The 23,691-nt window shown below is 42.2% G+C and overlaps 1 protein-coding gene across 1 annotated transcript; it reads left to right on the forward strand.

Moving 5' to 3' along the window:
• Nucleotides 1-254: 254 nt before the first annotated feature.
• On the forward strand, nucleotides 255-13,417 carry DHX8 (DEAH-box helicase 8; the record flags this gene model as incomplete). The annotated part of the gene is made up of 21 exons (XM_082010583.1): nucleotides 255-303; nucleotides 747-832; nucleotides 1,439-1,548; nucleotides 1,646-1,945; nucleotides 2,247-2,391; nucleotides 2,952-3,155; nucleotides 3,666-3,753; nucleotides 4,094-4,191; nucleotides 4,736-4,883; nucleotides 5,276-5,457; nucleotides 5,869-6,063; nucleotides 6,267-6,452; nucleotides 6,964-7,174; nucleotides 7,504-7,685; nucleotides 8,972-9,112; nucleotides 9,370-9,525; nucleotides 10,376-10,513; nucleotides 10,928-11,056; nucleotides 12,141-12,337; nucleotides 12,485-12,664; nucleotides 13,198-13,417. The coding sequence occupies exons 1-21, from the start codon at nucleotides 270-272 to the stop codon at nucleotides 13,415-13,417; spliced, it is 3,330 nt and encodes a 1,109-aa protein (XP_081866709.1). The 5' UTR covers nucleotides 255-269.
• Nucleotides 13,418-23,691: the final 10,274 nt, after the last annotated feature.

Below are 23,691 nucleotides of genomic sequence, written 5' to 3' on the forward strand. Positions count from 1 at the left end.
ACAAATAGGAAAGTTGCTTAAATTGATCTATCATTATCATAATAATTTTCAGATTCAACTTACAAATTTTTAGGTCTTATATGAAGTCTAGTGATACTTTCTAAAAATGAACCTGTATCTTCAGAATTGAGCTTTTTTTTTTGTCCTGCTACTAAACCCTCACTTGTGCTTTCGAATAATGAAAAACAGCATTGCAGTAATTTCTTAAAGTATTTTATTAAACTTTTCAGGATTCCCTTATTAGTAATTTGCTACGTCTCATACAGACAATGCGGCCTCCACCAAAACCATCTACGAGTAAAGGTATGCATAATCTCATTCCTCTTATCAATTCGGTGTAAAAGAAAAACAAAACTCTTAGTCTTTTGTAGTTTTTGGCCACGTTTGGTGAAATTGATGTAGTTACTGTGCTAGTCTTGTCAGGCAAGACTTTGTATCTTATTTTTGCAGTGGGAGTCTCTTTGGTAGAGGTAGATTAGCAAAGCTGTTTAGGCACTAAAAACCTACCGACTACACTATTGAGAGTATTTTTGTATTCCATGGGCTTGCTAATGATCAGAATTTTATTTGTAGGAAGGTAACATTGTAGTCTTTGTATTGAATCTCTGAAAAATCTGTACCAGCCTTTGCATTCAGATGAAAGTTAAACTTTATATTCAATTACAGAAAGATCAAGAGCAAATCGTTCCAGCTCTTCTAAGTTTTGGGTTTTTTTGTTTGTGTTTTTGTTTTAAATCTCAAATCAGAGACAGCTGTCAAACCCAAATCAGAGAAGGAAAAGTTGAAGGAATTGTTTCCCGCACTTTGCAGGCCAGACAATCCCAACATCAGGGTAAGGTCATAATTTCAGGCTTCTTTTGTGACTATGAAAACATAATTTTTTTTCTGTTTCTCTTAGTTTTAATTCTTTTTCGTGTTAATGTGAGCATCTCCTGGTACTGCATGGAGAAAACTGGACTATGAAGAAATGAAATACAGCAAAGCAGAAGGCTTGTATTATTGCATGCAGTGATCAGGAATTGCTGTTACAGCAATTGCTATGTTCATACTGTTTTGCAGAATACCTGGAGGATGGGGTTCTTATGACATGAAATGTGTAGCCTGGCCTTTGTTACATAATGTTCAAAGTAATGATGGCTTACAAACTAGATAAAATTTTTGGACATTCGTATGCTACAAGGGATTTGCATTTTATATTTCTGTAATAATTGGAGGTGTTGAGATGAAGCTGCCTTTTGTATAAAAGCAAAATTGTCTCAATATTGTGGCAAATAGGGGGATAGCTTTATTAGTTGTTTTTTTCCCCATATAATGTATTCTGTCAGATCTGTTTTAATATTTTAAATAGATACACATGGGATGATCTTTTCTGATAGATTAATTCCCTGAGACACACTTTTTATCGGTCTTCTTACAGAACGGTTCTCTGTTCTTGCAGAATATGCTGGATGAAGATGATGTGAAAGTGGCAGCTGATGCACTTAAAGAGCTAGAAGCTCTGATGCCTAGTGCAGACAGACAAGGCAAGCAAAGGAACAGTGACCACCGGTATGTTTCTAGTATGTTTTTGTGGGATGGGCAGTTGGCCTGCTTGCTCTGTTTTTATGTGGAATTTCACAGCAAATATGTAATGTTTGTTTGTTAGGGCAAAGAAAAAGAGGAAGAGCCGAAGTCGTAGCAGGGACAGGAAACGAAGGCACAGGTCTCGTTCTCGGACTCGGGATAAGAACAGGGGAAAATCCAGATATCGGTCAAGGAGCAGAAGTCAGAGTCCCAGTAGGGACCGTAAGGATCGAGAGAAGTATGTTGAGAAGAGCAACGAGAGATGGAGAGACAAGCACATAGACCGGCCACCACCTGAAGAGCCTTCCATTGGCGACATTTACAATGGCAAAGTCACGAGTATAATGCAATTTGGATGCTTTGTGCAGCTAGAAGGACTAAGGTACCTTCTGATGTTCACAATAAATCTGGTACTATTTCACCTGAGTTCTCTTTTCTGCTAGTGTCTTAAAGAGGTTATAAGGCTCCAATGAAGTATGCTGGGTTTTGATGCCAAAATGAAGGACTGTTTCAGAAAAATAAATTTGACAGCAGAAAATGTTTTCCGTATAAAAAAGAATTTATGAATGTACACAAATAATCAGTTGGTAACAAAATATTTTAATCCAGACTCTGAATGATCTGCAGGACTGTCACGGTAATGATGTACAACATTTTATGCCCTCTGTTTGTTTCGCCTACAGGAAGCGTTGGGAGGGCTTGGTCCATATCTCAGAGCTTCGAAGAGAAGGACGGGTTGCAAATGTTGCTGATGTTGTGAGCAAAGGACAAAGAGTAAAAGTCAAAGTGTTATCCTTCACTGGATCTAAAACCAGCCTGAGCATGAAGGTATGGAAGATATCCTATAGTGCTTAGAGTAGAGTTTGCAGTGCCAACATTTTTCAAGAGTACACCTCTGCTAGTATTTGCTCTTTTTGATGAAAATGAATACATAACCTTCAAGTGGGAGTTAAATACAGAACAGTAACTCAATTTTTTTAAGTGACCTGTTACTTTTTACTCATTTTCTGTAGGTTCTTGTTTTTGATGTAATGTTCCTAACAATTTTTTGACATGACATGTTAGCTAAGTGACAAGGCAAACCTCAAGCTGTTGCAATGTTTGTCTTCCTTTTTCAGTACGAGAGAAGCATTTCATTTTAGATGAAATCACGGACTTTGCCAAGGCAGAGTAGAGTGTTCCAGGCCTTGGGGTGTACTTACCTCACAGTACCAGCTGGGGAAAAAAAAAAAGATGCAAAACAGCATTTTCTGTGTATAGGCTGTTGTTGGCAGTAGTCTCTCTGAAAATGTACTCTGCTTTTTCTTTTGTGTTAGAGGAAGCAGAAGTGTTAATAGATAAGAAGTGCAATATAGGTAGACCTGATTTGATTAATCAATCTACTGTAGGATGTTGATCAAGACACTGGGGAAGACTTGAACCCAAACCGGAGGAGAAACATGGTTGGAGAAACCAATGAAGAAACGTCTATGAGAAACCCAGACAGACCCAGTCACCTGTCCCTGGTGAATGCCCCGGAGGTGGAGGATGATAGCCTTGAACGGAAACGCCTCACCCGAATTTCAGACCCAGAGAAATGGGAAATAAAACAGGTGTGTTTTGTATTCAGTCAGTGAAATTGCTGGGGAGTTTCATGAACTAGAATACAGCTCCTTGATTGTTTGTGTAACTTACTCCTTACCTCTAAATTGCTGCTGCTTTGTGATATGGGACTTTTAGCTTAGTTCTAACTAAGAAGTTAGCCCTGCTTTGGGCAGGAGGTTGGACCACATAACCTCCAGAGATCACTCTGAGCTGGGGGATCATGACCTTTATCCAGGGACACTTCGGTGGTATTCGATTATCACTGCAGTCCTGCCATGCATAAGACAGCTGTCTTACACTGATGGTATTTAGAATAACAAAACGACTATTTGCTCAGACACTGGATGACTTGGGGAGACATGTGCCAGAATGTAGGATCATTCCTTTTTTCTGAAATCATAATATGCCTTTGTTCCTGTTTTACAAGTCTAGTAATAGCATTGGAAGTGAGACCTCATTAGGCATGAGTTGTGTTGGTTCATGGGGACAGATTCATGTTGTATTCATTCTATTCCCAGATGATTGCAGCTAATGTGCTTTCCAAGGAAGAGTTTCCAGACTTTGATGAGGAGACTGGAATTCTTCCTAAAGTTGATGATGAAGAAGGTAGTATTTCGAAGTAGTCTTATTATTGTTGTAAATTCCTTGTGTTTCTGGATGTGTTTTGATTCAAAAGAGATGATGATATAAGCAGATGTGAAGCATCTCACAATTTGCTGTCATCTTAAACATTTGGAACTAGGGTTTCTCTAGCCTTATTATCAGTAACATTTGGATGTGCTCTATCTGTGCCGCCTTTTTATTTGTGGTGTTTTCACTTTTAAAACTATCTATTTACATCATAATCATGAATACACAGGAAACACTGTTTGAAGAGGTACTCTTATGTACCTGAAAGCACATGATGTTTGACTTCTCTATAAAAATTGTCACTTGCGGATTTTAGATGAGGACCTTGAGATTGAGTTAGTTGAAGAAGAGCCACCATTCCTTCGAGGCCATACTAAACAGAGCATGGATATGAGTCCCATCAAAATAGTAAAGGTAAGAGATTTCCAGGACTAAAACCACTATACTTGATTTAATTAAATATTTCAGAATTTTAACAACCAGTTTTCTACCTGGACATTACAGAGCCCTGAAAAACATTACCACTGAACTGAAGACCCTTTCTTTTATAAAGCTGGATTCTTACTTAACTGGTAACAGTGATGTGGAATAATAGACCCAAAATGTGCATTAGCCTGCAGCAGCAACCATTTCACATAAGTGCATTAGAACATGCTTTCTCTGTTCTGCTTTTTCTTACCTTTTGAAAGTAGAGGGTGGTAGAGAAATACTTATTTTTCATTGGTTGTGCCCATAATCCTTCTGACTGGACAGTGCAGGGATGCTCCGTATTAGTCACGCCCATGGAAGTTCATGAGGCTGGGCTAATGGAAATATTCTGGAAGTCAAATAGATAAAAAGTTAACATGTTTTAAAGCTTCTTCAGAAGAGACTTCTAAAGGACAGCAATCACAGAGTTAACAACTTAAGTTGAAGAATTGGGAGTGCTTGAAATCTTAATCTTTTTATTGCTTTCCAGAATCCAGATGGTTCCTTGTCCCAGGCTGCGATGATGCAGAGTGCTTTAGCTAAAGAAAGACGAGAACTTAAGCAAGCCCAGAGAGAAGCAGAGATGGATTCTATCCCCATGGGACTCAACACACACTGGGTGGATCCCCTCCCTGATGGTATGTCTGAACGCATCTAAGCGTGAACTGTGCCTTTTCTGTGATAGTTGAGCAACCCAGGAGAAATGTCTTGATACTGTGTTTGTCTGCCTCACTTTAAAAGCAAGGCAAAGAAGAAATGCTTTTCCACTGAAGTGGAAGTAAGAATGTCAAGGGAAATGTACAGGTATATCCTGCTATGCGTCCAGGATGCTTTACTAAAAGGTGCAATGGATGATGAAGCAATTTTTTACATGGAAATTAATGTAATAGTGGGGGGTATACATGCAGGAACTTAAAAAAAGGCTTAAACACAAGTATAGAATACATGCATAATGGAATAATAGGAGCACGATCATCAGAGTCTGTGCCGTGTGAACCAGAATGCAATGGTGAAATTATTTCTTTTCTAGTGGATGGAAGACAAATAGCTGCAAACATGCGAGGTATTGGGATGATGCCAAATGATATCCCAGAGTGGAAAAAACATGCATTTGGTGGCAATAAAGCTTCTTATGGTAAGAAGACCCAGCTTTCCATTATTGAGCAGAGAGAGAGTCTCCCAATCTTCAGACTGAAGGAGCAGCTGATACAAGTAAGACTTTTGAACTGGCATTCTTGTTTGAGCAAGCAATAATTTAAAATAGATACACTTGGTTTAGCTTGTTGACAGGCAAATAGCCAGTTGACAATTTTAAGTGCAGAACTGTAGTTCAGAATAATTATTTTAAAGGATTATATACATCTGTATATTTTAGTAAAGCTCCAGATATTTATTGATGTAAGTAGAATTGAAACTAGCATCATGTCAACAAGGGATGACTCAGCTAAACAGTTAAGCAGTCTGCTGACTTGATCACTAAGAACACTTGTGTGATTTTTGGTCTGGGTCAGCTGGAGCAAGAGCAGTAGGTGCTCAGTCTAGTCCTAGATATACTATGTTGATTTTTTTGTTTGTTTTTTGTTTTTAAATTTTGACAAGTGTATCTGTTCTGACCTTTTCCAGGCTGTGCATGACAACCAGATTCTGATTGTTATTGGAGAGACAGGATCTGGGAAAACAACACAGATTACCCAATACCTGGCTGAGGCAGGGTATACATCAAGAGGAAAGATTGGATGCACTCAGCCTCGCAGAGTGGCTGCAATGTCTGTCGCAAAGAGAGTGTCAGAGGAATTTGGTTGCTGCCTGGGACAAGAGGTGAATTTCCATGCTGAAGAACATGCCAAAATAAGCATGAGGAAAAGTAGGAAAAATCAGTACTGGAGCTAGTTTGCTTGCGTGTCCATGTGTCTGTTCCTTTGTAGGTTGTAAAATGAGTTCGCAGAATAATCAAACTGGGAATTAATGGTGCTAATAACTTAAGTCTGTAGCTTCAGTTTCTGTGCAACTCTTCTTTCTAGGTTGGCTACACCATTAGATTTGAAGACTGCACTAGCCCTGAAACTGTTATCAAATACATGACAGATGGTATGTTACTGAGGGAGTGCTTGATAGATCCTGATCTGACCCAGTATGCCATTATCATGCTGGATGAAGCCCATGAGAGGACCATACATACCGATGTGCTCTTTGGACTCCTGAAGAAGGTGATGTAGCATTTGATTTTTACTGCTTTGGTGTCCTCTGTGTGCTGCGTATGGGTAGGAGCGCACAGGGAAAGACAAGGTCACACAAGTCAAGTTCATTCATGTGCTCTTAGAGTCTCTTCTGAAGGAAAGCAAATGATTGTAAGGGTTTGTAGTCCAAATTTTCATAAGATGAGCCTTGATGTGAAGACAAAGCAGCAAAATGCAGCAGAAACAGTGAGAATTGGCAGTCCAGGATGCCTGTAATAATGGTTGAGCAGAGGAGTGTTCTTGCTTTGCTCTTCCTTCTCTGACAAAGGCTTTCTGTGATAGGGGCTGCTAAGAAAGGTTTGAAATGTGACATTAGCAGTCAGTTTTTTTTAAATTCTGGGTGCTGGAGTGAGCTGCCCTTCTACTCAGACATTAAAATGCCTGATATTACTGGGCATATTTCTCTGATTTAAGTCAAGTGCTGTTATGTTAATAGTCCCAAAGGCAATAAATGACTTAAGAACTTTCTATCCTGCTATAGACAGTGCAGAAACGGCAGGATATGAAATTGATAGTGACGTCAGCAACGCTGGATGCTGTGAAATTCTCTCAGTATTTCTACGAAGCACCAATCTTCACGATTCCTGGCAGAACATACCCAGTAGAAATTCTGTACACAAAAGAGCCAGAGACAGATTATTTGGATGCCAGTCTGATTACAGTAATGCAGATCCACTTAACAGAGCCACCAGGTGAGTGAAGAATGGTCTAGGGTGATTGGTGGTTCAAGGACTCTAATACCTATGAGCAAGGTCTTTCTATAAGTCATGGATCATGTATTAGTAACATGAGCAAAATGCTTTCAGCACTATCCTCTACTGTTTGCAAATACAGTAAATGCTGAAAAAGTTGGGTGAGAGACCGGAGTATATTGCTTCTGGCTAAGAGTTGTTGCCCAGGGGCTAGCAAAAGTTGGGGATCCTCTGCTTTAAATGGAAAAAAGGTGGGCGATGGAAATGTGGTAATGCAGGAGTTGTGCTGAACAGAATTGATTCTGCAGATGTTTTAACTTCCTGTGTAGGTGACATTCTGGTGTTTCTAACTGGTCAGGAAGAGATTGACACTGCCTGTGAAATCCTCTATGAGAGGATGAAATCTCTAGGACCTGATGTTCCAGAGTTAATTATCCTACCAGTATATTCAGCTTTACCCAGTGAAATGCAAACCAGGATTTTTGACCCAGCTCCACCAGGAAGCAGAAAGGTAATTTTGGCTAAATGTGACTGCTTCTGCTGGTACATTTTGTTAGTGGGGTGTATTACAGTGCTAATCAGACTTAATTTTTTTCTTTTTTTTAATCACTTGTGATTCTGTTAGTTACAACTTCAGCCAAAATTATGTAGTTTTGGAGAAAAGGTGGCTTTTATGTAGTTTAGAGCATGATTTTGGTTGTGTGCATGCCTATACATGTGTCCTGGTTTTGGCTGGGTTAGAGTTAATTTTCTTCCTAGTAGCTGGTATAATGCTGTGCTTTGGATTTGGGATGAAAATAGTGTTGATAAAATACTGATGCTTTTAGTTGTTGCTAAGCAGTTGACAACTGTTCAGCTTCTCGTGCTGGCCTGCTAGTGAGAAGGCGAGGGGTGCATGGGAAGCTGAGAGGCGGCACAGCCAGGACAGCTGACCCAGACTGGCCAAAGGGATATTCCATACCATATGATGTTATGCTCAGCATATAAACTGGGGGAGTCGGCTGGGGAGGCACCGTGGCTCGGGAACTAACTGGGCATTGGTCAGCGGGTGGTGAGCAATTGTGCTGTGCATCACTTGTTTTGTATATTCTTTTTTCATTATTCTTTTTTTTTTTTCCCTGTCCTGTTAAACTGTCTTATCTTGACCCATGAGTTCTACCTTTTTTTTTTTTCCCAATTCTCTCACCACTCCTGCTGGGGAACGTGAGGGTGAGGGTTTTAGCTACTTGCAGGGTTAAACCACAACAACATGTTATCTAAGCCTTTGAAAATTTATATGAAAACATCTGGTTTAGCAAACATCTGTGTGGAATATTCTTGGTGTGTTTTTTAATGCTGCCTTTAAAGGATATTAACTTCAGTGAAATCTAAATGCAGTTCCTCTTGAATGGATGTACATTTCCTACCAAACAGCTAATGAATATCTAGAGAGACATCCTCTGGAAGATTCTTCTCTAAATATGGACTGTGTTTGAGTGATAGGCAGAAATTCTCCCCGAAGTCAGTGCAGTCTGCTTACAAATTTATAATGATCTTTCACTGCTAAAGCAATTACGGATTTTGTCATGCTCTTTTCCCATATTGCCTAAATGTAAAACAAGTGTAGATACTTAAAATCTGTCCGTTTTTGACAGATAACACTTCTTCCTGTTCCTCTGTGAACACATTTCTCCTTTTGATGTTAAATGATAGTAGTTGCATTTATAACACACTGCTTGTATCATGTTTAAGTTGAACCGTATGGTTGGCTTGGCAACCAGACACGGAACTGGTACTGAATCAAACTGTTGGTTGTAGGTTGTCATCGCCACTAACATTGCTGAGACGTCTTTGACTATTGATGGAATATATTATGTAGTCGATCCTGGCTTTGTGAAACAGAAAGTTTATAACTCCAAGACTGGAATTGACCAGCTGGTTGTTACACCGATTTCGCAGGTAGATGTTCTGTGTTTGACTCCTCACCCCTCTCCATTGGTAGTATGTGTCTTGATGATGTGACGTTGAAGCAGTGTTTTTGATAACTCCATGAGACCCCTTGAGGTTGTTCCTGAGGAGTATGTACTCGTGGGTTGTATTGGAAATCTCTTTCTATTAATAGAAAAGTAAAATTGTAAATAATTAATAATTTTATTTTACTTATTTTCACCTGTGCCTGTTTGCACCTGTTCACTGAGGTACCTTGTTTCTTTTAGGCTCAAGCAAAGCAGAGAGCAGGAAGGGCTGGAAGAACAGGACCAGGAAAGTGCTATAGGTTATATACAGAGCGTGCTTATAGAGATGAAATGCTAACCACCAATGTGCCTGAAATCCAGAGGACAAATTTGGCCAGTACAGTACTTTCCCTGAAGGTGGGTATTTCACCAACTTGTAGCAAGCCAACATGATCGTGTTTCAGTAAATGAGTCTTTGCCTTTGAGCCTCATTAAGTACTTCTGTAATTTCAGATCCTTCTAGTGAACAGAGATATTTTGGAAGGGTGACTGCATGAAATACAATTCTCAAGCACTGAGCTTGCTCCTGCATCTTTTTATTGGGGGTTATAATGTTGAATATCAAGCTAAATTACAAGTCTTAGCTGCACATAACAGTTAGTTGCAGGACATCTGAGACACAGGAATCTTATGGGCAGTACGTTTCCCATGTTAACAACATAAATGTACTTTACAGATAAGATACACTGTTTGAGTGGTTTTTGATCTCCAAACATGCGCATCTTCTAAGCGTGTACCATCCCTCTGGGAGTCTGCAAACTGGATCTAACCCAGTACATAACAGCTGGGAAAGTTGCTGCCTTTCCCCCTTTCTGGGAACAAGGGGAAGTGTGGAGACATATTTAGTGTCCATGGGAGCTGTCAAGCCACACTGGTTCACAAGAGAGCAAGTCCTCAAAACCAACATTTAGCCTGTGTGTCTCCTTGATTGAATCATTTTGCTTGAGAGATGCATGGTACAGTATCAAAGCAGCAGACCGGAAAACTGAATGATGGGTGAAAACCATGGGCCAATGCAGATTATATTAAGTGTAGAAATATAGCCATGTATTTATGACTGTGGTTACAGCCAGGATAAGGACGTAAGGCTAGGGTTGCTTAAAGTTCTGTAGTGCCTCATTGTTTGATGGTTATGTATCTCTGGCTGGAGTTTGGTGTCTTCCTTCTCAGTATTTTAACTTGGGTTTTCTCCACTCCCTATGTTCAGGCTATGGGCATCAATGATTTGCTCTCCTTTGACTTTATGGATGCTCCCCCGATGGAAACTCTCATAACTGCCATGGAACAGTTGTACACCTTGGGAGCTCTGGATGATGAGGGACTGCTTACTCGACTTGGGCGCAGGGTAGGCAAAATAGAATACTTAGCACTGGCTGAGTTGCAGACATTTAGGGGGTCACATGAGAGTAGTTGTATAAGGCACTGTTGGTTTCCTTTTCCTGTTATTATCTTGTGTTTTTATTGGTAGCTTTTCACTTAGTATAGTTATGTACCTTCTGCTTTTTTAAGGAGCAGCTACTATTTCTCCCTATTGATAAGGTTACTTTAACGTATAAAAATTTCTTTGAAGTATTGGGATATTCTTGTGATAATGAATATAGAGAAATAATTTGTTTCATGTTGAGTAAAGTTATTCTGGGTAAAGCACACTGCTTTGGAAAGGAAGCATGGAAGAAAAGGCATTGCTGTCATTTGCACTGAGAGAACACAAGATTTTTTCCAAGATGTTGCAGGGTAATCTGAAACAGGTTTCTTGCAGATGGCGGAATTCCCCTTGGAGCCTATGTTGTGTAAGATGTTAATCATGTCTGTACATCTGGGATGCAGTGAGGAAATGTTGACAATAGTCTCCATGCTGTCTGTACAGAATGTGTTCTACAGGCCAAAGGTAAGGGGTGCAGTCAAGAAGCAGTGTTACAGTCTGGGTGGTTTTTGTGTACCTGCCTCAGGTGTTAGAGACTGAGCATATTTGCTGCAATAAACCTGTAGCTTGGGTAGACTGTTTGCTCATATGTTACATTTCTGATATATCTTTAGTTACAGGATATATCAGAAAGATACATCTTTTAGCTGTGGATGTTGGTAGTTTCTTTGGAGATGGGAAGACGGAATTGAAAGTCTCACAATCTCTTCTGCATTTCCCAGTAAACACATAGACCCTAAACCAAGTCAGTCCTGGCTCTGGAGTTCAGAACGGCTTTGACATTTTCAAATACACAGAATGTTACTTCTTTATGGCCATCCTATCCTGTGCTGATTTCTTAAGTCAGCAAGCAGCAGACTATGCCGTGGTAGGATTCCTCAACAGCAGACTCCTCTTGAATACATTATTTCTTCATTATGATGGCATGCTGCACTTTAGTCTGTTAACTTGAATTTTGATCTGTGTAGCCAGCCACAGTGTTTGATTAATGTTTTATCTGCACATTGGGGAAGTGGGGAGAGGTGGGTAGGTCAGTAGGGTCAAAGCTACTGCTTCAGCACCTTTGTTGACGAGTAATTGAGGTTGCTTCTAGACCAATAAAAAACTAGGTAGTTCAATGCACGTGTATACTTCCTGCAGTACAAATGAGCCATTTACTTTCAAGTGCCCTTTCAAAAATAGGGACTAAAATTGAATAAAAAGTACCAGTTTAAAAAAAAAAGTCTTTTCTGGTCAGGTCCTTGTCACCCATGGGAGAGTCTTTAGGAGAGTCTACGTAAGGTCTCTCTTTGGCAAGAACAATTGTAGGCTTTCCTTTCGTACAGGAATAGTTTTGCCTCAGTGAGAGCAGTCTCAGTGACCTTTAGATTCTTTTGACTTGGTGCTTAGTCGCTCACCACTCAGAATTTTGTGTCATTTTCTCAGTCTTAGATCATCTGTTTCTTGGTAGACTTGGCATGGTATGAGTGACAAGGAGCCCATGTCCTTTATGTTGTACAAGGATTGTCTTTTTGGTGTAGATATCTGATTGATACATATTTTGTGTTAGGATAAACAAGCACTTGCTGATCAAAAGAAAGCCAAGTTCCATCAGACAGAAGGTGATCACCTCACTCTGCTGGCTGTGTACAACTCCTGGAAGAATAATAAGTTTTCAAATCCCTGGTGCTATGAAAATTTTATCCAGGCCCGATCCTTACGTAGGGCACAGGACATCCGCAAGCAGATGTTGGGCATTATGGACAGGTGAGTGTGTCAGGAAGGACAAATAGTGACTTGTGTTTTCTTAGTGTTCTTACACTGTAGTAGCTAAACAAATTTGCTAATCTGATATTGGTAGCTGCACCCAAATGTGAACTCTTAGCTTTTTTCTCTCTAACTCTTGTCTGGCAGGCACAAGCTGGATGTGGTATCCTGTGGGAAGGCAACAGTTCGAGTCCAGAAGGCAATCTGTAGTGGCTTCTTCCGAAATGCAGCGAAGAAGGATCCCCAGGAAGGTTATAGAACACTTATTGATCAACAGGTAGTCTATATCCACCCATCCAGTGCTCTCTTCAACAGGCAGCCAGAATGGTAAGGAAGGCAATATCATGTAATTTTCTATTTCAGTTCAGACTTTATAACTGAAAAAGTTGCAGTGTGCACTATTTGTGGAATACAGAAAGTATAGGCTGCTGGTTTCTCAGCAATGAGCAGATTGAGAAAAGTTTCAAGTCTGCTTTTGGCTCTTTCTGCTGCTAAAATTAGTGCCTGTGCAGAGATGAGACTTACTTCTTGAGACAAGGCCAGGACTGAAGCCTGCAGTTCTGGTTTCTGTATTGAAGGGAGTTTAAAACACTGAGTGTTGAGAGGGAGGGAGTGGGGAAAAGAGAGAATTGTTTTAACTGGAATGAAGTAGTTTTATGCTGAGAGTAGTTGTAAAGTAAGAGAGGAAAAAGATGATAGCTTTTCTGGATGGTTGTTTTGGAGCCTGCGTCGGAGCTTATAAGGAGCCTTATGCTGAAGGAGGGTGAAGCGGAGATAAAGGGGCAAGCTTAGATACTCCAGCCCTTGCCTTGTCTCTTCTTGTTTGGAAAAACTTCCAAAATTCCTGTCCCTTTTCACAGGGTGGTCTATCATGAACTGGTGCTGACCACCAAAGAATATATGCGTGAAGTGACGACTATTGATCCTCGCTGGCTGGTGGAATTTGCACCAGCTTTCTTCAAGGTTTCTGATCCAACCAAGCTGAGCAAACAGAAAAAGCAGCAGCGGCTGGAACCGCTGTACAATCGCTATGAGGAGCCCAATGCTTGGAGGATATCTCGTGCATTCAGACGGCGCTGAGCCTAGTTCCCTCATGGACTCTTACTGGTTTTATATTTGTGGGACTGTTTGGTTTTTTTGCACTGTTGAAGTGTCCTGAAAGCAAGGACATTCAGTTGAAGCTTACCTACAAAATGAACAAAAAATAAGTATTTTCAGAGCAAAAGCACAAGGGGGCGATGTGTGCTCATGTCAGCTGCCTGTCAGATCCACAGCTGCATGACAAATGTCGTGGGTCTCAGTGTGTTGCATCATTTAACAAATGGTTCTTGAAGTCCTTCTTCAGTCATTCCCCTTTTTAGAGACAAAACCTAAACCTAGGAAATCTGGGTGCTAAGCTGAACAACAAAAATATAATGATTAAAAAATAGTTGTTCACCAACCTGTGTTCTGAATGACCAGACAAATAGAGCCTGGAATAGTTTGTTTGTTTACCCTGCTAAAAAGAATTTATTTCTACTTATGCTCTTGAACAGTGGCTGGGTTTTTCTGGGAGCTGCTGGTTCTCAGTTTTTCCTATTTTACGCGTTTTCCTGTTCAGTGTAATGTTTGTCTTTTATGCAAGCCATCTGTGGTGAGATATTTAGTATCTGTGGCTTTGGGATAATGCAGGAAAGATCCCTTGAAACCCAGATAGAATGTCAGTTATACTTGGACAATGGCACAGGTCAGACTGCAAGTCTTATCCTTCATCACTGTCTCCTGTGTGCTGAAGGCTAGTATGTCAAATGGTAATTAACCACATCCACTCTGTAGCACGGTTCTGAACATAAGTGGTTACAGATGTTGAGACTTTCTATACAATGTGTCATGTGTTTTATTTCCACTTACAATGTTTGGTGACATCACAGCTGTTTTTTAATAGAATATGCTCTTACAGCTAAAATGTCTGTAAACAGTTCCTTGTTTAAAAAGAAGTTGACTATCCAGTGTCATGCTGAAGTTATCTGTTAATGATTTTTTCTGTTGCAAACAGATGAAACTTATTTGACTCCATAGCTGCAGATACACAGTTTTTATTTTTTTTTTTTTCCAAAGCTGGGACATTTGCTAAAATTATTGTTGAAATGAGGAGAATTAAGTTGTCTGTTTGTTTTATACTCAATGAATTTGAAGAATGTTTCACACTGGAAAGTAGCTATAGTGGAAATCTGTCTATGTACAAAGGTGGGCAGGGATGTTGTATATACTGTTTTATCATGTTCTGTAAATGCCCTGAGTTTTCCCATGGTATTACATCTTGATGATAAAGTTAAATAGAATTAGAAAGTTCATAAGTTTGGAGGCTTTTTTTCATTATGGCATTAGGCAGAGAAGGTTGTCCTATCAGTACTCTTCCAAGCATATTTTCTTTCCATGAACTCTGCAGCTGCATCTGTTACTGTTTTCTATGAAAATTTGCACTTGACTTTGGAAAGTCAAATGAAGGAGGTAAAAAAGAAAATGTACACAGTGGAAGTCCCAGTTGTATAGTGTACTTGGAGGTATTTCTGTTCCAAATTTATTTTGTATTTGCTTCTCCAGTGTAGTCTTTTTCTGACTTACTGTAGGGGAAAATGCACCAACAGAGAGGCGGTGTTTTTTTAAAGTGAACAATTGTCATCTGTCTTGTGTATGTTATTTCTTTCCTTGGTGTAATTTTTTCAGTAATACCTTCTAATTCATTTACAGAAACTTTCCATGTCAACCTCAGCTGCTTGCTTTGGGAATACCCTGCATCCAAAACTAGCCTGTGAAACAAGAATGCTGGCTTACATACTTGAACCACTTACATTTTTTTATGCTAGTTTCATCAACTTGTTACTGCTCTGAGATTTCTGAGCATAACATCCTAATGTCTTCTACTGTTTATGTGACTTTTAGTTGGTTTATCTTGTGTTCGAAACCATAGACTTTATGCTTTATTCTGGCAGTCCTTACGTAACTGAACAGGTATTTTAGCCCTGTGCTGGTGAAAGTGTTCCTTGAACTCCTGTGTGAGGTAACTCCTGTGTGTAAGCACTTGCCAACCTGCCTCTGTCTAAATGAACTGTGATATTTTAAATGGTATCAGTTGTAGATCATGTGGTTCATTTTGACTGTACTGAGTTAATGCACTAGAACTACTAACACAAGTTTCTTACCTAAAGGCAAAAATACTGCCAGCAGAGGCCATGTGTCTAATTTGGAGTGTTTGTGGAGGTATGTTTAGCATAACTGCTGAAAATTTCCTGAGTAATGTAAGTGTGTGTGTGTGCGCAATCTTTGCATGTGTCCCTTTGTCAGCAGTAAATAGCCTCCTTGCCTTTAGCAGGTCTTGTCCTGCAGACTGTGCTAGTGTGGGGTGGAAGTTTCTATAAACATGCCAGGAGGAGATGAGCTTTCCCGATCTCCAGTCTCATTACTGTCAGCAGCAGCAGCAAATACAGCCACTGCTTGGGTGTCTCCCTGCTTCCGGTAATAGGTGATTAAGGTGTTGAAAAGAGGCTTCTGCTGTAATTAATGGGGAAAGCTTAGGCTGCCAGAGCACTGGGGCTATTCTTAAAACTGCTGGCAGAGAACAAACTAACAGTAGTTAGCTACAGGTGAACAGAGAGGGAAAAACGGGGATGCAGACAGGGTGAGAATAACTGCAAGAATAAATTGAAAGATCATGATGAGTGCCATTCTGACAAGAGGTTGGCAAAATGGCACCAGCCTTCGGGGAGGTGTAGATGAAGGTTCAAGCTATGGTAGCTTCCACACCCCCAACATCCCCCAGAAGACGAAGGAGCAATGTGAAGTGCTGAATGGTTCCTCTGAGGAATTCCAAGCCATCTGAGAACCTTTCCTCAACAATGCTGATTTAATCCTCATTTAACACAAGTAGCATGGACTAGGCACTGCTGGTTCCTGTTCCCCAGAGGTTGATATAGTGTTCCTTGCCTAGCTGGGGGCCTTGTTCTGCTTGTGGAGATGTGAATCTTTCTGAATGGATGGAGCAAACACTCCTTTGTCTCATACACTGGCAGCATGTGCCATAGGCCGATTTCCATCTGTTAGCTGATTATCACAAGCAAAGGATTCACAGCAAAAGGATAACTCCTACATTCATGTGTGTACACACATATCCAAAAACAACCTTTTGCCCTTAATGCAAGAAAGATAACTACTACTTTTACAGCCAGCCCCACACATGCTCCATCTGTTACAGTAACTACCTTAACCTCATTAGTGGGCTTGTTACCAGAGGCAGTGTGACAGCAATGTGCTACTTACACAATGGGGGTTTTGTTTGTTAGTAATTCAGTTTTCATGAGATTTCTGTGACAATTACAGAAGGCTGTGATACTGACCCACTAGGAGTTTCATGGAATTTTTCATTTCTGCATGTATTGTTCTTTCAAGCCAGCTGGGAATACAGTGAGTGAGTATCTGATTTTAGCAAATGTGTTTTGTATGTGTATGTTCTGTAACCTACATAAATCCTCTGGCTGGTCTGTTAATACACTGGAGGTGGAGAAGCAGGGCTGCACTGATCTGGATAGGCTGGTTTATTTGGCTCAAAAATGATCTTGTAGTTTTTGTAGCTAGTAGGCCTGTGGGTCTGTCCAAACACAGCTCTGCTCTGCAGGCTGCTTTGGAAGTAGTGCTTGTTTGAGTGTAGAAAAGTCTCCTAGTCGAGTTCAATATTAGCTCACTTTTACTAGAAAAAAGGCAAGGAGGTGGAATTGAACTGGATCATAGGTGGCAGATCCTGCCTATTTTGGAATGTGAATGTTGTTTCTACCATTTAAGTCTGCCACAGTGACAGTGTCTGAAAAGCCTGTTGATGGAAAGCCAGTGTTAAGGTTTTCTTCAAGTTTAGGAAACATAAAATCTATCAGAGGTGTGGGGAGAAGCCGTATCAGTTCTTACGCCTCTCTTGCCTTTGGTTAATCCACCATCATGTCCATTTAGGATGTAAACACGCTTGTTGTAGAAGCTTCTGCTCTGCCCTATCCCCCTACACATAAGCCTGGTTCCCTGAAAAGTCAAGGTGGACTCATGGCGCTGAGATGGATTTGGTTTTTACTTAATTGAATGCTGTGTTTCTCTCCCCCACCCTCATGTTCAAGTTCTTCTCTACAGCCATAAAGCTCTTGGCCTCACTCTGAAGCAGGATCAGCAGCCATTCCCTGGCCACTTTTGCATCCAGGATTTAGGGGGTTCAGAAAAACACCAGCTGTTGCCAACCTCAGGACTGCAGGTAGCCTGCCCTCTGAGAAAGCCATGTGCTGTGTTGCAAATGAGCTCTTGCACAGCAGAGGTAAGGAGTACTCATTTGCACAGCTGAGTTGAGCAGAGCCAGTGAAGGGATGAGGACCTGCTAGGTGACAGGTGTTGATCAGTGCCCTGAGGACACAGGGGTGGCTGCTGCCAGTGTAGAAAGCTGAGCTCCCAGCCCCTGCCTTCTGAGAGGGGAAGTGGCTGGAGGCTGTTCTCTGCATCTCATCTCAGGGATTGTTGGGTCTCTAGGGTCTTTTCTGTACTTAATTAGCCTTAGGATTTGGGAAGAGTCAGGGTAGAATATGCCCTGTCTCAGGGTATCTTGAGCAGCACCGGATTAACGCACAGTGCCAATGCAGCATTGCTGGGCTGTCTGTGGCTGCAGTGTGCAGAGCCTGTTCTGTTGCAGCACAAGCCTTGGGCCCCACCAGCTCCTGAGCCCTTGCTGCTTGCAAACACAAGTGTACGCCCTATGAAAGGGCAGGTAGTAGCTGATAAAGAGTACGAAGCACTCAGGACTGTATTTGTCGTCTGGAGAAGCAGGGTTGACATTCAGCTAAAAGTGCCAATGTTGAGCTGTGGCAGCCACGGGCACCTCAGCTACCACTGTTCTCTGTGTCACAGGGCTGGGCTGAGGTGGTGGGATGGTGTCGGGGCAAGCTGGGGTGCAGCAGTCTCCGGATGGCATGGACCCTGACATGGCAAGGGAGTGGACTGACCTCTTTCTCTAGGAACAAACCCTGAGGAAACCTCCAGAATCGGAGCCTGGGAGACATCCCAGGGACTCTGCAGGCTGGTGAGGTCTCTTGGTCCCTACAGACATAAATGGTCAGAACAGGCACTCCTCAGCCCATGCTGAGATGTTAATGCAGTTTGCTGTGCTGATTTCCTGCTCTGTTTCTCTAAACAAAAGTAGACAGATTTCATAATTTCTGTTATGTGTTCTTGCAAGTGCTTTTAAAACACCATGTCTACTGGACTTGTTTGAAAGCAGTTTTTCCTTCAATAAGTCTTCTGCTTCATGGGGTTTAGTTAATTTGCATTTGGATTCTTTAATTACATGGAAATCTTTAAATAGGTAGAAATGGGTTTGTGAGATGGAGTCTCAGCCAGTGGGACATGCCAAGGTAACCCTGGCTGAGGGGGGATCAAGGCAAAAAGGACAGCAATGGTAGTGCCTCCAAAACATGGTTGAAGCTAATTCAGAGAAATGGAAACAGGTGCCACAAAGCAGCAGCTCAGCAAGACCATCAGAGGCCCTTCAGGTGCCGTTAGCAATTTCAGCTAATAATCTCCCCTGCTTTCCTTTCTCACCTGATTCTTGTCCATAGTTCCAGAATGGCCAAGAGAATGGTTATAAATCTCCTAAGCAGAGGCCCTGCCTAAGCAGTGATTCTCTGTGGTCTGCTCTTAAGAGACCAGACTCAGGAAAGTCTTTACGGAGTTTACAATGACATAAGCTGGTGTCTGTTGATGTGTTCTTCAGAAAGAGGAGTGGGCTGCAGAGGAGAACTGTGCACAGCTGCCCTTCCTGGCTGCAGGAAGCAGAGTGGGGGTAATGTGCTCTCTTTGCCATACTAAGGGGTGAATACTGCTCTGGGGCAGTAAATGCTGCTCTTGGGGTTGACTGAATGGCAGTGTCCTGGTGAGGCTGCAGCCTCCATTGAGTTCAGCTTTGCTCTTCTCTGCCTCTGTGTTCAGTATGCTGGCAGTCACTTCCCCTTCTGCTGTCTCATCAATGTGTCAGCCATCAAGGCATAAAGAGATCAATATTAATTTTGCAAAATGGTTTCCAACATTGTGGTAGATTACAACGTTGCTGTGATTCAAACGCAGAGGAGGATGGAGAGATATGTATAGGTGTCATTAGGGCTGATAAATGAATCAGAATGGATCCCTGGAATGTTATCAACAAAACTAATGCTAATGTCCTTCTCTGGAGGGCTATACCTCCATAAAATGTTATAAGGGGTCAAATGTTGTGGTCTTATTGCCCTTGGAGTTACCAATGCTCCCCTGTGGCTGGCTTAAGTGGTGTAAATGACACACTGCTCCTATTGGGGTCATCTCATTCCCACGCCTGAATGCTGAGCAGAGCAAGCACAAGTTCTTTCTAAGACTGTCTTATGGAAACCTCCATGGGAGTGTTTTACAGGGTTTTATGGGAGCTGCTTATCTCCCTCCTGGAAGCTCAACTGTGGCAAAGCCGAAGGTTCATGGCTCACCAGAGCAGGGAGCTGATAAGTCCCACACGCCGACCCCACACTGTAACTGACAGGCTTAGTGCTGCCAAGGAGACAAGTCCCTCGAGCTCAGGTTAGAAGTACTGACCAGAAGGGGCCATGGGCAGTTCAAGTTTCCTTTGCACTGCTGAGCCTCGTAAATAGGTGTGAATGAGAATATGCTGTACCTGGAAGTATCTGTCTGGTACAGAGAGCTCAATGCTCCTACCAGACTCTGTGTGGTGGGACAGGAGTGACACCAAAGGGGCACCTGCTGCTCTTCTCATCTTTTGAGGTGACACTGTTTGGTTCATGTGGCTTTTGGAGTCTTGACCTGGCCAGGTCAAGAATTCATTCCTGGCAGATCTTACCCTGGCACTCTTCTCCACACTGCTAGGAATGATGCATTGTCCCTTCCGACGTGCCTGCAGGCCCTGGGCACATTGTTGAGGCTTTGCCTAGCCAGATGACATCAGCCGTCTGTGTTGTATACAGCATGAAAAAGATGAATGCACTTTCTAATAACTTTCTTGCCTTCACATTCAGTGCTCAACCCATAAAGTGAGATTTGCTGTTGCCTTTGTCCTTCATTATCATTATTCATACTTATTTCAGAGTATGAAATCAGGTAATAGAAATATTTCCTGGGTTAGCCTCAGCAAATTGCATCAGATAGTTCAGCTCTGCTTGGCAACCTGTTAATACTAGGGGTAATTCCTCTGCCCTAGACAGTACAGTACCTCTGGGACATGCCGTAATGCTACGTGTTAATTATTTACTATGACCAGAAAGGAACTTTGCATCATGTTCTGGGTAATAGATTTATGGTACTTCCTGCTGGGCTTTGTACTGTTGATATAGCAGGAGTAACAGCAAAGCCATTGCAACAATAGCAACCTCTCGGGGGGAAAAAAAAAAGGTAATTCTAGAAAAAATTACATTAGGAAGAAATGACTTGAGAATTTATTTCTGGCTGGTCCCAAAGTATCATCACGTCCTGAGGAATAAGCCGCTAGAATAAATCTTGAATATAATGAGTTAACAATAGTAAAGAAGTGTCAGAATGTTAGGTATATTTGCATCCAGATGTCAATGTTTGTCATGAGCAGAAGTCTGTCTTTAGAGGGTTTTAATGAAGAAGAATGATGTCTTTCTCACCTTTCTTACCTGCCTAGTGTAGAGCAAAGCTCAGCTGTGAATTTGTACAGTGAAAGGATTGTAAATTAAAGGTGCATTACACTGGCTGTATATGCAGTCACACAGTAATGTGCACTTCTCCCCACTGAAGTGTCAGAAGCGTTCCAATTGGGAAAAGACAGCTCTGTTGGCTGTATCAAGACTTGTTGCAACTTTGCTGAATGGACAGGAATGTGAGTGACTAGATAGCAAATCTGAAACGTGTGTGGTAGGACGGGGCTGGCACTTTCAGGACCAGCATGAGAATTTTACAACACTTGTCTATTACCTCCAACATCTTTCCCTAATCAGCTGCCTTTCTGTCTTGCTGAACTGGAAACACAGAGTGTATTTATTGACTCCCAACTCTCTGATCTGGTTATTATAAATCTCTGCCCTTTGAAGGTCACTGCCCCTCAATTATGAGAACCTGATCTTGCTGATTCCCAGAACTGTTCTGCAGTTATCGATCTGTTGCACTGATTTGACAAACCTGAGTGAAACATGGAGCTAAAATTTCATCCAAATGTGAACTAGCTCCCTGAATTTCATTTCTGGAAGGAAGATTGGCTGGGCAGAGGGTAGCCCAAGGAATACTGGATAAATGTAAAATCCTTGGGAATCCTGCAGATTGAGATATCAAATAAAAGCAAGCTACTAGTCTCATTCGTTAGAAACAGTGTTGCAGCAGGGTACAGCCTCCGGAAGGCACAAATACTTCCCTTAGGAGGTACCTGGCTCTCTTTGAGGAAGGTGCAGCGTGAAAGGGCTCCTCCGCTTCAGGGTAACTCCTGTTCTTGCTGTAGCCTTTGCTGAGGCCCACGTGGGTGCCCGTGTCCTGGCAGTGCTCTCTTAGCTCTGCTGCCTGGCACAGGGTGCTGCTCTTGTTGCTGGCGTGCCCTTGCGCTGCCCCAACCATGGTACCAGCTCAGCAGGTGGTAACACACATTCCTAGCAAGCATCCTGGAAGTGCCACTGCTCAAGACAGAGATGAAGTTGAGGGAAAAGCTAATTAAAACCATGGAGCTTGGCTCAGTGACCAGTGTACTGTCAGTGTGGGAGCATGGGCAATGTTCTTTGCAGCTGCAGAGAACAGTTCCCCTGACAACAGATGCAGCCAGAAGTTACGTATTTCATTGTGATCTTTCAGTCCTGGTTGTATGACTGGTTGTGAGGATTGTCATGGGAGTGAAGTGTTCATTTCTTGAACTCCACCAAGATTCAGAAATAAACACGCATCCCTGGACTCTGTGGATCAGCTATGCAAAGCTACAAGTTGGTGCCAACGAGATAGGCAAAGCAAATTCAGAAGGTAAGGGAGGACTAGCCAGCGGCTGAATGAAGGCGCACTGGCCAAAGACATAGACCAATTTATTAATTATAGTATTTTTACACTCATAAATAGTAAAGGCAGCTTATACCAATGGAAGGGTTCCCCCTCACCCTCACTTCTGGGACACCAGAGGAAGTGTGCTTGCCAGGTAGGAGCAGGGCAAGGCAAGAGGGCCAGGAGCTGCCAGAGCACCAAGTCTCTGGACTGCACAGGGCACGCAAAGGCATCAGCAGAGCAGGCTACTGAGTGTCTGGCTTCTATTCAGCCAGGGAGAGCTGCCTTTCCTGGCCCTCATGCCCAGGGACAAGGCTGGGAGGGTTGGCATTAACCATGCAGGGGAGAGTCATCGGGGAAAATCAGGCCTTCAAACAACATACAGAATTTCCTCTATGGGATACCACACTGGCATGTATTCAGCAGCTGGAACATCAATCTGAAGCAGTAGGAAATAGGCTTTTTCTGTATGGGTACACTGTACTGCTCCTTGTCTAACTGGGCACATGGTCGGAGCTGCTAATTAAAAAGTGAGGCAACTCTCAGTTGAGGATGTGGTACCCATTACAAATGTTCAGTGCTGTGGTAAACCGGTTGAAGTCAAGTTAAGTTGCATGTGCTGCACTGGGCTGCAGAGGTAGCTGCCTTTCCAATACATCAGGATTTCCCTCAAACATGCAAACATCTGTGGAGGTTAAGTAAGTCTAAATTTGGATATTAACAATTATGTATGATTTAGGTTACTTTGTAAAGCATTTTCTTAACACAGCTCCACCAGGTTCTTTTCTTGCCTCAGATGATCTTCTAGCCAAACCCAGGATGGGCATACTCAAGAGCCTGACAGGTCTTCAAAGATCCTGAGGATGTTTGTTGAAGTTCTTTGGTTTGGAAAAGCCACAACACTACAATGAACTGGTGGCTCAGGCCTTGCTGCCTCCTGCAATCCCTCTACCTGAAGGTGACATTGGCTTTGACCTGTGCCCAGACCAATGCAGTCAGGCAACTCTGTAGTTCCCCTAAATTGTATGTAGTGCCATGTACTCTCTGACTGCTCAAATCCTGGCCAGTGCCTCCAGCTACCCTGCTCAGACAGAGTGCCTAGAAACCAGACAGCTCTGGCAAGCAAGGAGGTGATAAGGCAGGAGCATACACATCGAAGACAAGTATTCCCCATTCCCACAAAGCAGTTCACGGGGAAGGCATGTGATCTGTGACAACTATGTTGCAGCCATCCTGGGAAGAAGGCAAGACTGGCCCTGCAGTGGTGCATCCATGTGGTCAGAGCCATCCCTTGATGAGGGCAGGTTATACAGAGGTTCAGTACATATACTGGAGGAATGGAG

This window comes from Phaethon aethereus (assembly GCF_964289735.1).
Source record: "Phaethon aethereus genome assembly, chromosome: 25".
NCBI lineage: Eukaryota > Metazoa > Chordata > Aves > Phaethontiformes > Phaethontidae > Phaethon > Phaethon aethereus.